The sequence below is a fragment of the Myotis daubentonii genome, chromosome 3, assembly GCF_963259705.1.
Source record: "Myotis daubentonii chromosome 3, mMyoDau2.1, whole genome shotgun sequence".
In the NCBI taxonomy this organism is placed as follows: domain Eukaryota; kingdom Metazoa; phylum Chordata; class Mammalia; order Chiroptera; family Vespertilionidae; genus Myotis; species Myotis daubentonii.
In genome coordinates, this window is record NC_081842.1 from 2,502,007 (window position 1) to 2,514,281 (window position 12,275).

The following is a 12,275-nucleotide window of genomic DNA, read 5'->3' on the forward strand; positions in this document are numbered from 1 at the left end:
CTCGGGGTCCAGGATCCTGGGTGGGGGGTGAGCGCGGCTGTGGGTCTTGCCTTGAGGACAGTTCACAGCTGCTGTCACTCCACCTGCGCGTGGACTCGCCAGCGGGAGCAGGTGTGGGGCTGAGTCCGGGAGGGTGAGAGGACATGGGCTCCCTCAGGGCCAACATGGGCTGTGCAGACGGTCCTGACACGCCTGGTCAGCTCAGACAGCGTGGAGGATCCTGGTACCCGCATCGCCATGCCTGTTGCTAGGCGATGAGCGCCTGCAGGCGGCGCTGTTCCAGGTGCTGGTGGGGCCAGAGACCAGGAGGCTCCCTGCGCCTGGAGCTTCCTGTGGGGCCAGGAGCCACAGAGACAACAGCTGAGCAGGGGGTGGGGTGGGGTGGGGTGGGGATGAGGAGAGACTGTGCACAGGCTGGTCAGGGAGGGCGGCCTCAAGGAGGTGAGGCCGGCAGGGACCTGCCAGAAGCCAGAATGAGCTCCGTGGAGAGGGCGCGAGGGCTTGGGCAGGGCCCGGGTTAGCTGAGTGCGGGGCAGCGAGCGGGCAGTGAGGCGGGGCCAGGGGTCTGAAGGGACCAGGATGCGAGGACAGGCACCCTCCACACCTCTGGGTGACAGACCAAGGAGGGGAGGCGAGAGGTACAGCGGAGCCTCGGAGGGAACAGCAGGGAGTGACGTTATCCAGTTTACATTAAAAAATAGTTCTATTGATTCCAGAGAGGAAGGGAGAGGGGGAGAGAGAAACATCGATGATGAGAAGGAATCATGGATCGGCTGCCTCCTGCTCACCCCCGACTGGGGATTGAGCCCGAAGCCTGGGCCTGTGCCCCGACCGGGAATCGAACCGTGACCTCCTGGTTCATAGGTCGACGCTCAACCCCTGAGCCAAGCCGGCCGGGCCCCATGGCACCTTCACGTGGGCTGCTGTCCTGTCCTTAGGAACGTGTGTGGTGCTAACCCTGTGCTCCGGTCCCTGCCTCCTCACTCAGGCCGGTTCTGCAGCGAGAGCCCCCTTCCCAGGGCCGGTACCCCGGGACCGCTGTCCTGGTGAGCACCCCAGGCTGGGCCGAGGGGGGCAGGTTTGAGGAGGCAGACCCGCTGGAAGAGGAAGCAGGGTGGTGGGGAGGGTGGCGGGGGGGGGGGGGGTCCATAAGCTCTGGTCTGAATGTCATAGATTGGTCATAAGCCCAAGGGCACGGCTGGGAGGCCTGCGGGGGAGGGGCCCTGTGGGCTGAGCCCATTCGTCCTGGAAAAGCAGCCAGAACGACGACTTGAAACTGTAAGTTCCCAGGGGCCCCGCTTCACGGCTCCTCCGTGGCATCAGGTGGGAACACTCTGCAGTTACAGGGGCCACTTGGTCACCAGCACGTGGCCTCTCGCCGCCCCTCCGCGGTCTGTCACCTCTGGGTCACCTCCTTGGCATTGAAATAGCTAATCTGGTGCTGGCCGCCCAGCTCCCAACGTGCAGAAAATCTCTCCGACTCCACGGTGACCTTCACGATTCTATGTATTTGGTTATTTCCTTTGTGTTCCTTTCTATGAACTGACTTGGCCTTTGCTAATAATTAAAAGTGTTTGCTGAAGGAGTCACCAAAGGCAGCAGATAAAAACTTCCCTGAACAGCGTGTCTTGTGACATTAGCTTGTTCCACAGCGAATAAAACCGACGGAGAAAAGCATTTTTTGAAAATGGGCTCAGGGGGATCCTCGTAGGGAAGCCTGCGTGTATTCATTCACTCAGCGCATGTTTCTCGAGCTCCCACCTGTTCCCAGCGTGACCAACACACCCCAGGCTTCTCAGAACCGCGTTCTAGGGGGTGAATGAGGGAGACAGGCCATGAGTAGGCACCGTATAGTCCGTGTCATACGCCGATAACTACTGCGGGGAAATACCAGGCAGAAAGGGTGACAGAGTGTAGGAGTCGTGTTTTAACGTAGGTGTGTATCCGTGTTCATTGCAGCATTGTTGCTCGTCAAGATATGGAAACAAGCATCCTTCGGTGGATGAATGGATAAAGAAAATTGGATATATATTCATATATATTCCACTATATATCTCTGTAGATCTGTATAAATTGTAAAGAGCTCTGTTATTTTCTGTTTTCCCTATTTTCAGCTTTGAGCCTAAAATCATTAAAAAATAATGCATTAATTTTTTTTAATTAATTGATTTCAGGGAGAGAGGCGAAGGGGGGAGAGAGAGAGATTGATTTGTTGTCCCACTTTATGTATACACTCAGTGGTTGATTCTTCTAGTGCAGTGGTTGGCAAACTGCGGCTCACGAGCCACATGCGGCTCTTTGGCCCCTTGAGTGTGGCCATGAAGTTTCAATCGCACTGTATGTGCGCGCCCGCACGTGGTATTCTGTGGAAGAGCCACACTCAAGGGGCCGCAGTTTGCTGACCGTTGTTCTAGTGCCTTGACTGGGGATCAAACTTGCAACCTTTGCGTATCAGGTCAATGCTCTCATCAACAAAGCTACCGGCCAGGGCTAGACAAATACATTTGTTTAATTACAGGAAATCAAACGGAAATTTGCAGAATTATGTAACATCAGAATGAAAACTGCTTCCTAAGACACTCACTGAAAGTAGCAGATGCTGCTTTCCATGTTCCAGATGGGACGATGTTGTGTTGAGAGCCAGTGCTGACTGAGTAACTGCCCCAGACAGCACAAAAGGGTGAGTCCAAAGGGCCTCCTGTGGCATGCGGACCAGTGGCCAGGACCGGTGCCAGGACCTATGGCCAGGACTGGTGGCCAGGACACGTGGCTAGGATTGGTGGCCAGGACCCGTGTCCAGGACCTGTGGCTAGGACCAGTGGCCAGGATAGAATAGGCCTTCTCAGTGCTGTTTTCTACAAGGACACGCCCCAGCCAGCTCTCAGCCAGCGGCCGCCTGTCGCAGGCCTGCACTCACCAGTTAACTGTCTAATTAAGATGATGAGTGAATCACCTCGTGGCTGATTCAGTTGGAGGTGTTTCCAGAGATGCCAGCCTTCCTCTGGCAGGACGTGTCTGTCCACGCGGCCTGAGGAAAAGTTGATGGGACACTATTGCTCATCTAGGCAGGTGCCTTGAACTCGTTTCTTTGTGGAAGCAGAGCCTTGGGGGCCGTCGGTTGGCTGTTAAGAATAAGCTGACAGATGTGGGGAATCTCGGGGGGTTCCGAGCAGCGCCAGTAAACCCGGAGCCTGTCCACGGGCCACGGGAGCAATCCTTATACGCACTCGGAAACCCCAAAGGCTGGAAAACGGACCTCACCTGGAAGCAACACCAGGCTGACCAGAACTCGTTTGGTGGTGACCTTGACCTGGGGACCCTGAAGCGAGTCGGGTTCAGACCTGTGCCCCTGAGGGAGCCTGTCCCTGTGGAATATGAAGGTGTTTCAGGCACTAATAGCACCCAGTCGTCTTCCTCGGGGTTCCTTCTTCTGAAACACCCGTCCTCAGGGCGTGCCTGAATCTGGGGGACAGTGGGCTCTGCCTTGTCGCCATCGATGATGAGCCATGGGAATGAGAAGGCGGCATCCGGCGATTCGCCAAATGTGTCCACCTCTCGAGACGCCCTGATCATTTCGGTAACGGAACCCTCCGTGGACAGGGCATGGACAGGGAGCGCTGCTGGGTCTCAGGGCAGCACCAAAGCCATCAAGAGCCTGGCTCCTCACCTCAGTCCTCAGGGGGACCCCCTCCTCCGCCACCTTCAGACTGGGCCACCCTGGGCCACCCGTCCCTGCAGAGACCCAAGAGTCCGGCCTGGCTCATCAACTTTCTTCGTGATTTTCAGCATCACTTCCCTGTTTAGGGACACAATGTCCCGTCTGTGTTCCCGCGAGATTCCTAACCTGGTGATTTCCACAGCCCACCCCCCCTTCAAATCCTGTATTTCACCTCCCACCCCCCCATCGCCATCTCCCCAAACTCCCAGCACACAGCTCGGAGGTGGGAGCACGGGTGCGGGTTTTAGACCTCGGGGAGCCTTCCCCCAGGGTAGCCCCCCGCCCCGTGGGCTCTTCACATGGAAGAGGGGCCCCCATCCACAGGGACCCCATCAGAGCAGCTCAGCTGGCTCCTCTTGCTTCTGTTAACAGAAGAAACATTCAAACCTGTAACAAATTTTTGTGAGTTTATTGAGCCAAACTGACAATTGCCAGGAAGCGGAATCTCAGAGGATGGAGATGTGCTCCCGGGAAGGGGGGTTTCACCTGTTTTTACAAATTACCATCCAAGGAGGAGGTGCTGAGTGGGTACATGACGTCCACTGGTACTAGAGGAGGGAGGTGGGAGAAAGCAAAGCGGGGGACCTCTGGGATTGGATAAAAGTGAAATGATGGACAGCTTCTACGTGGGCGGGTCCAGGGTAGTTAACGGTCAACAATTAACAGGATAACAAGGACAAGGGGGGAGTTTGTGGTTTCCGCCCTGGGCCTGGCCACGGTTGTGCCATGAAGGGTCTGTTAAAAGGGAAGTTACACGTCCCGCCGCCCCCGCCCCTTACCCCGACCTCCCAAAGGTGTGTTACCTGGATGCAAAGAGACAGGAGGCTAAGGTCCAAGTTGACCTTTGTCAGGGAAGGGAGCGGCCTAGGACTGACTACCCGCCATAGACTGTTTTTAATGGAAAAGCTTTAACTTCAGACCATCATTTGTGGCTACTTCGGGTCTGAGTTTCCAAGGCCGCCACGCAGGCCTCCCCTGAGCTTGTCAGGTTCTTTCGCTGCCCCTTTCCGCCCCTCCCACCCCCACTCTGTGCGGGGGGGAGGGGGGCTCTGGGACCCCCCAGGGTCTGCCAGACGGAGGGGGGCGTGGCCGCTCCCTTTTCCTCCCGGGACCTCCCTCCTTGCCCTCGGACCCGGGCTTCGCAGTGGGGTGAGCGCCTGGCTCTGGGGGCCCAGTGGGGCCTAGGGATTCGGATGGGGGTGCGTTGGGGTGACTTAAATGTCTCTGGCACTGAAAGCGGTTCCAGGACACACCGAGGGGCCGGTAGAGCCAGCTGTGGGCAACCTAAGGCCGGCGGGCCGGATCCGGCCCGTTTGAAATGAATAAAACTAAAAAAAAAAAAAAAAAAAGACCGTACCCTTTTATGTAATGATGTTTACTTTGAATTTATATTAGTTCACACTAACACTCCATCCATGCTTTTGTTCCGGCCCTCCGGTCCAGTTTGAGAACCCATTGTGGCCCTCCAGTCAGAAAGTTTGCCCACCAGGCTCTTGGCGCTGAAATCCGCGGGACCGAGAGCAAGGCCGCCATTGGCCGGGCTCCGGGGGGCAGGGGCGTGGGGAGCAAACCCCGCCCCGCCCCTGGACGGCGCCGCGGGAGGACTTGGGTCAGACCCGGCGGCCGGCGCTCACAGGTGCGGCGGCAGCGCGTGCGGGACCCGCGGCGGGAGTCAGGGCCCGGGCAGGCGGGCGGGCGCGGAGCGGGCAGGGGCCGGAGGAGGAGCTGAGACCCGGAGGGCGCAGCGTCCCGGGCCCCGCGGGTTCTCCCCGCGCCCGGCGCACCCGGGGGCCGCCGTCCGCAGCGGATTGCGCCCCCGGCCCCGCAGCAGCCGCAGGAAGGGTCGTCCGCCAAGGACAGGGATCCGCGCCCATGGCCGAGGCCACGGAGCCAGCGCGGGGCGCCCCAGGTGCCCTGGGGCCGCTGGAGGGCCTGGCCCCTGCGGCGGAGGGAGCGGGCGATCCGAGCGCTGCGGACCCGGAGGCGACGGGGGAGGGCACAGCCGCGACGGCCGGGCTGAAGGCGGGCGAAGGCGCGGGGCCCGACGGAGGGCGTGCGGGTGACTCGGGGGCTGAGACGCGGGCAGCGAGCGGAGCGCAGGGCGAGGCAGAGGCCCCGGAGGGCGCCCGGGAGGGCGAGGAGGCCGCCGGGCGCGGGGAGGAGGCGAGCGGCCCGGAGCCGGTGGAGGAGCCGGTGGAGGAGCCGGTGGAGGAGGCGAGCCCGGGGCGCGGTGCGCAGGGCGAGGCGCGGGGGGAGGCGCAGGGGGCGCCCCGAGACCCCGAGGCCCCCGGAGCAGAGGCGGCGGCGGAGCGCGGCCCCGAGGGGCTGGGGAGCAGCGGGCCCGCACCGGGGTCGGGCGTGGAGGCCGGGGGGCCGGAGGGAGGGGCACCCGGGGAGGAGGGCGAGCCCGGGGGCGGAGGGCACCGCGGTCCTCAGCCCCTGATGGAGGCGGCGGAGATCGCGGCGGCGGAGAGTGGGGGCTGCAGCTGCGGGGGGCTGGTCGGGGCGCTTCGGGGTGCGGAGGCGGGAGCTGCGGAGGAGGGCGCGGCCCCGGGGACCGAGGCGTCGGAGGCAGCGGCCCCCGGGGATGCCGGGGCAGAGGCTGGCGGCGACGGGGACCAGGGGGGGCCCCAGGAGGAGCTGGAGGAGGCGGCGGCGGAGAGTCCAGTGCGCGGCCCGGGTGGGGCCGGTGAGGAGGCCGCGGGCGGGGGCGAGGAGGGGGCCGCCGACAGCAGCGAGGACGGGGAGGCGCCCGCGCAGCCCGGGGCCACCGAGCTCAGCAACCACCTGGCAGAGGAGGGCGCCCTGGAGGAGGAGACGGCGCCGGTGAATGGCCGCGGGGAGGACGGCGAGGCGTCCGAGGAGGGGACCCCGGGCCGGGAGCACGACATCACCCTCTTCGTGAAGGTAAGCTCGCCGCCCCCCTCCCACGGCCCCGCCCAGCTGGGCCTGGTCTGCCGGGCGCGGAGGGAGGCGCAGGGACCCGGCCTGGGCGCTCGTATCCGCGGGCGGGAGGGGCCCCCCAGGCGCCTGGAGGAGCTAAAGGGGCGGGTTTGGAAGGACTGGCTGGTTTGGGAGCAGAGGCGGGTGGAGGTTATTGAAGAATTAACTTCGTTTTAAAAAAAATGCGACAAGCCCTGTTGGCATTCAGAGCGGTTTCTGCAAAGGAAGCGCTGAAAATGACGGGGGACAATGCAACCTGGTGGGTGGAGGCGTGAGCGGCGCCAGGGCCTCTGGCCATGTCACAGCCCGCGAGGGGCCCCCTTGGAGGGATCCATGAGGTCTGCTTGGAGGGAACACGGGCTTTTACTTAAATGATAATATTGACCGACCGTTTAAACACTTGTCTGGGGAGAGTAGAGGGAGCCGTGACTCCCTGGCGCCCGCCTCGCTGTCCCGCTCTCACCCTCACCTCAAATGGGAAGAGAGCGCTGACCTGTCTGAACGCCTGTAAGAGACCGGCTGAGGGCATTGAGTTCAATAGGCGTCCTGAGTCCGGCCCTGGAGCTCACAGGAGGGTCTTTGTTTATAAAGCCGCTTGCGAAAGCCTTTGGGCCAGGAATGCGCGTTGCACGGAGAATCCTAATCCTTCCCAAATACTCCCGGGCTCAGGGGCAGGCAAGGCCTAACCTCCCTGCGGAAAAGTAAGCGAACTCTAATGAGCAGAAAGAGGGACGTTCCCAAGGTGATGAAGGTGAGAATTTCCGCGGGCAGGGGCGAGGCGGGCAGGGAGGAAAGGGCGGGCATTCGCTTCTTCCTGGTGAGCAGGTGCTGCTCTGAGCATTTTTAACTGGGAGATTCTGTATCGGGATGTAACCTGCGGGCACAGCCCCCAGGAAGGCCTGGGGAGCTCCGGGGAGGGGCAGCTGGGTCAGGTGCTGCCCACACCTGCTCGCTGGGTTAAGAAACGGGGGCTACACAGGGCTACACGGTTCCAGCCTCTGGTACAGTTTAGAAACAGGAACAGCTTCCAACTAGTCTCCCAGCCAGTCTCCTGGCGATAGGCAGTGGGCCAGGGGAAACAGATCTGATCGTTTCGTTTCTCGGTGTAAAGTTCCTCAGTTGTTTATTGTAGAATTTCCCATAAGCCCACACTCCTTAGCCAGGCCACAGGCCCTTCATGATGTGATTCCTGCCCCCTAGGCATCGCCTGGGTGTCCCCACCCTTTGCCACCTGTGGTACCGCTGTGCCAACTTCCTTTGAGAGGACACATTTTTCCTGCCCTTACATTTTGACCTCCCCCCCTCTCCATGCCCCCTGCCTGCTTGCCTGTGTGTCCAAGATCCAGAGCAGGTATCGCCCCCAACCCCACTCTGGGCTGGGCATCGCTCTGTGGGAGCCCCACTCACACAGGACCCTACCCTCTGCGTGTCCCGCCTTTTCCGTGGGCCGTGTGAGGCTCACCTCGCATCTCGGCGTGGAGCACAGTCCAGGAGCGATGCAGGTGTGAATGGGCGGCTGCCTGCATGAGGGCGTAGACTGGTAACCCAAAGCATGGACCTGAGAGCTGGTGGGTGTCCGGGATCACATCCTGGCTCTGCTGCTTTCTCACTGTGTGACCTTGGGCAGGTGACTTAACCTTTCTGTGCCTTCGTTGCTGATGGATAAAAGGGGGCGCTAATCGTACCTGCCCAGTGGGGTTGTTGTGGGGATCCAAGGACTAAGGGAAGCGCTTAGAACAGTTCCTGGCTTGAAATAAGCGTAGTACCAGCGGGGGTTGTCACTGCTCGTCTGCTAGCGCTCACACACTTTCACTGCTTTTGCTCAGAAACAGCCCCCTTCTGCCAGGCCAGCGTGGCTCACTGGTTGAGTGTCAACCTATGAACCAGGAGGTCACGGTTCGATTCCCGGTCAGGGCACATAACCAGGTTGTGGGCTGGATCCCCAGTGGGGGGCGTGCAGGAGGCAGCCAATCCATGATTCTCTCTCATCATTGATGTTTCTATCTCTCTCTCCCTCTACTTTCCTCTCTGAACTCAATAAAAATATATTTAAAAAAATATATAAAAAACAAATAAAACAAAACAGCCCCTTCCTACTTCATCCCTGCTGTTGTACCTTTTTGTGGGGAGGTGGGGGGCAAACCCCTGTGGGTACCTAATCCCCTCGATTCCCTGGAGATCAGAATGTGAGGAAAAGTAAAAAGTTGTTTTCCCAGCTCCTGAGTGGTTAGTGCTGGCAGACGCAGGGCCATATCATGGCAGCTTAGCCAGAAGTTTTTGCTTTGATGATTGGCCCGTGATCGGTTCATCAGTCTTTTTTTTCCTCCCCCTTTAAGGAAACAAACAGATTCCAAACAGTGAGATTGATTTTCAAGCCACTACTGCCTGATCCGACTTCTGAGGGCCACTTAAGATGGTCTCACAGAACGGCTGAGGCGTCTCCCTTTCTTCTTATCCGGCAAATCATTCTCTTCCAGAGCAACAAAAGGCCCCAGAGTGAAAAACAAGCGGCAACCCCCGAGACTGCGCCTTCTGAGCTCGTGGTACTTGGTTTGAAGTCCTGAGAGCAGTTCCGAATGGGGTTTCTTTGCCCGGTTAGCCGTTCCTAGGTCCTCCTTTGGGCTCCCTTGTATTTGGACCCTCGAGTCCAGAGCTGACGCTGCCCTCCTGGGTTTCGTAGGCAGGTGCCGGCAGGGTGTCATGGGGGCTCTCTGCCATCGCTGGAGTGTGAATTCACAGCTGCTCTGTAGGGCGAGGGCCACAGTGTCTTCCGGACGATGCCCTGCCCTCACATGGCAGCCTGGCAAACGCGGTGTGAGATGACTTTGCCCACATCCTATTTGTGAACGTTTACCTTTTACATGTTTTCCTATTTTTAAAAATAAATGTATCGGTTCCAAATATACCAGCAAGTAATGACACATGGGCCCAGGAATACGTAATAATGAAATCTGCTCCCAGTTTTAGCCACCTGCTGGTTGATGTTGCCCATCGGAGTGAGAATTGTCACCTTATTAATATGTTGTCTTATCCTATAAATGTGTGAGAATGTATTCTTGGATGTAAAAGAACCAGAAACGTGTAGAACCGGCCGAGGAAAGCTCCCTTGAAGTTTGGATGGTAAATTAATTGCTGATCGGGCTGGTTTTCAGTTTTGTTTTCTCAAAGTGGTGTTAATTTGTCACCAAATTATAGGGCAGCCTTGCGATATTTAGTAAGAAAGGTTCTTTCCTTCTTTACTCAAAACAACAAAGAGCGAGTATAATAACATACCGGCGTAATAGCAACTGCCGACAGCATGCCAACCACAGAGCAGGGGGGGAGGACGTGCATAGCTGCGGGGATTTGGTCACCAAGGAAGTCTCACCTCCAGGTGTGGTTCTCCTGATCCGCTGTGTATACTTGGAGGCAGGGTCTAGGGGTGCGTTCCTCTGAGGTACGGATTTCCTGGCAGATTTCTCATGACTTACAAAATCTCAGTGTGGCCGGTGAACAGCCCTGGGCCAGAGTCTAATAATTTGTGAAGTTAGGTTTTGGACACCATACATTGGACTGTTCATGTAGAGCTACTGCTGAGCTTGGAGACTTGCCATCACACTTGGCTCTCCAGGGAGGGGAAGCTGAGGCTGGCATAAGGGAGACTCGAGAAAGACATGGCCTTTGGATATTTGTCACCCAGAAATGCCTCCCTCCCTCCCTCAATCAATCAATCAATCAATCAGTCAGTCAATCAGTCAATCAAGCCATCCAAGCTTCCTCTCACCACCCAACCTTTGTCAGGATGGGAGTGGGTCGGGAGTCTGTTGGGAGCAGCATCTGATTGACCTCTGGTAGACCAGTAGGCTCTGGCTCTCAGCGCCTGTCACCGGGAGAGAGCATGTTGAGACCTGCTCTGTGGGGCTTGGTCTCCCAGGAGCTTGAAATGGGGGAGTTATTTTCATAACTATGTGTGGACTATGGATTCTGAAGGGAAATGAGCAAAAATGCACTTCTGTGAGTGTCTTGTACAACTTGCTTACAAATCACATGTATGAAGTTTGTGAGGGTTAGTTGGGGTGGGAGCTGAGGTAGGACATCATGTGTGCTCGGCTCTTACACACATGTGCACGCACAGCATGTGCACACGGAGAGACCCACACAGCATCCTCACCCTGGCGGGGCCGTGGGCTTCTGGGAGGCACTCAGTCAGGGCTTCCGGGTACGACTGGGTCAAGTGAGGCAAGACGCGAGACCTGTCCCCTCCTGTCCCGGCCCAGTGTCCCTTGTGGAGGGCCAGAGCCATGCTTCTCCATGAACACATCTGGGCAGCAGGCGACAGACGTTGGAACCCACAGGGCTGTGGGGGCGGGTGATCCTCTTACCGGCTCCCTGTCAGGGCTGAGGGGTCGTGTGCTCTGGACAGAGGGGTAAGTGAGCCTCTGTGCTCGCCCTCAGTGTGAGCTCCTCGAAGGTGAGCTCCCTCCCCCGCTTCCTCCTCACAGCAGGTCCTTTAGATCCTTGGTTTCCCAGGGCCTGCTCGGCTCCATCCCGTCCACTCAGAGACCCGCCTCCCCGAGTGTCCGCACCTTCAGACACTCCACACAGGGTCCTGTAAGCATCAATTTCCCTTTGTTTCAGACACACAGAGAGAGGAAACCTAGAACAAGAAGGAATGTGTGAAATGCGAAGCTCTGCTCCATGCATAGTCTCAAGGGGTCACAGCGGCGGAGATTAACCTGCTGACTCAGCGCGCAGGGGCTTATCCCCTCCGAGCGCTGGGTGCTGTGGGGACACACTGTCCTTCGAGACTGGCTGGGCCCTGCCCTCCCAGAGCGCACCGTGCAGCTCAGTGGACAGACCCTGAGCACGTGTTCTGTCCTGCGGCTGGAGCAGGACCGCTGGGCTGGACCACACAGTTTGGTCCCCACTGTTCTCCGCCCCCACCTCAGGGGGTGGCTCCGAGCAGACACCAGGTAAGGCCGATAGGAAGGCAGGCAGGAGCAGGGGAGTGGGAGGCTGTGCGAGTACATAGCGGGGGGACCTGCAGACACAGCGGTTGTCACTAAATGCAGTAGATACGGATTCAGTTGTGTTGGGGAGAGACAGAGAGGGGGGCCTATGGGAACCCCTATGTCCATTGAGCCTCGCTGGGGCGGAGGGCAGGGAAGACAGGAGCGCTCTTTAAAGTAAAGAGACAGGCCCAGCCACGGCAGCTCAGTGGTTGAGCATCGACCCATGAACCAGGAGGTCACAGTTCGATTCCTGGTCAGGGCACAGGCCCCAGTTGGGGGCTCGATCCCCAGTAGGGGGCAGACAGGAGGCAGCCAATCAATGATTCTCTCTCATCACTGATGCTTCCATCTCTCTCTCACTCACCCTTTTTCTCTGAAATCAATAAAAAATAAAAACAAACATTTAAATGTCTTTAACCTCAGCTCCTGTTGATTTTCTCTGCTTCTTTTTGACGTGTGGCGATTCCTAAAGCGGCTCTGTGCCTGGCATGGCTGGGGGAGGGGGCGATTTTCCTCACAACAGAAGGAGCTAGGAGACGGTGTCCAATCCCGCCTTCAGGTAACACACTTCCTATCAGGCTCCTTTGGAAACGTTTGCGGCCTCTCTGAGCTGCTCTGACTCA

The 12,275-nt window shown here is 58.5% G+C and overlaps 1 protein-coding gene across 1 annotated transcript in view; it reads left to right on the forward strand.

Moving 5' to 3' along the window:
* The first annotated feature begins 5,338 nt into the window (after nucleotides 1-5,338).
* The window catches only part of CLIC6 (chloride intracellular channel 6), a 34,490-nt gene continuing 27,553 nt past the window's right edge, over nucleotides 5,339-12,275 (forward strand). Inside the window, exon 1 of the mRNA XM_059685887.1 lies at nucleotides 5,339-6,625. Coding sequence (XP_059541870.1) covers nucleotides 5,591-6,625 — 1,035 coding nt within the window. The 5' untranslated portion in view covers nucleotides 5,339-5,590. The remainder of the gene's footprint in view (nucleotides 6,626-12,275) is intronic.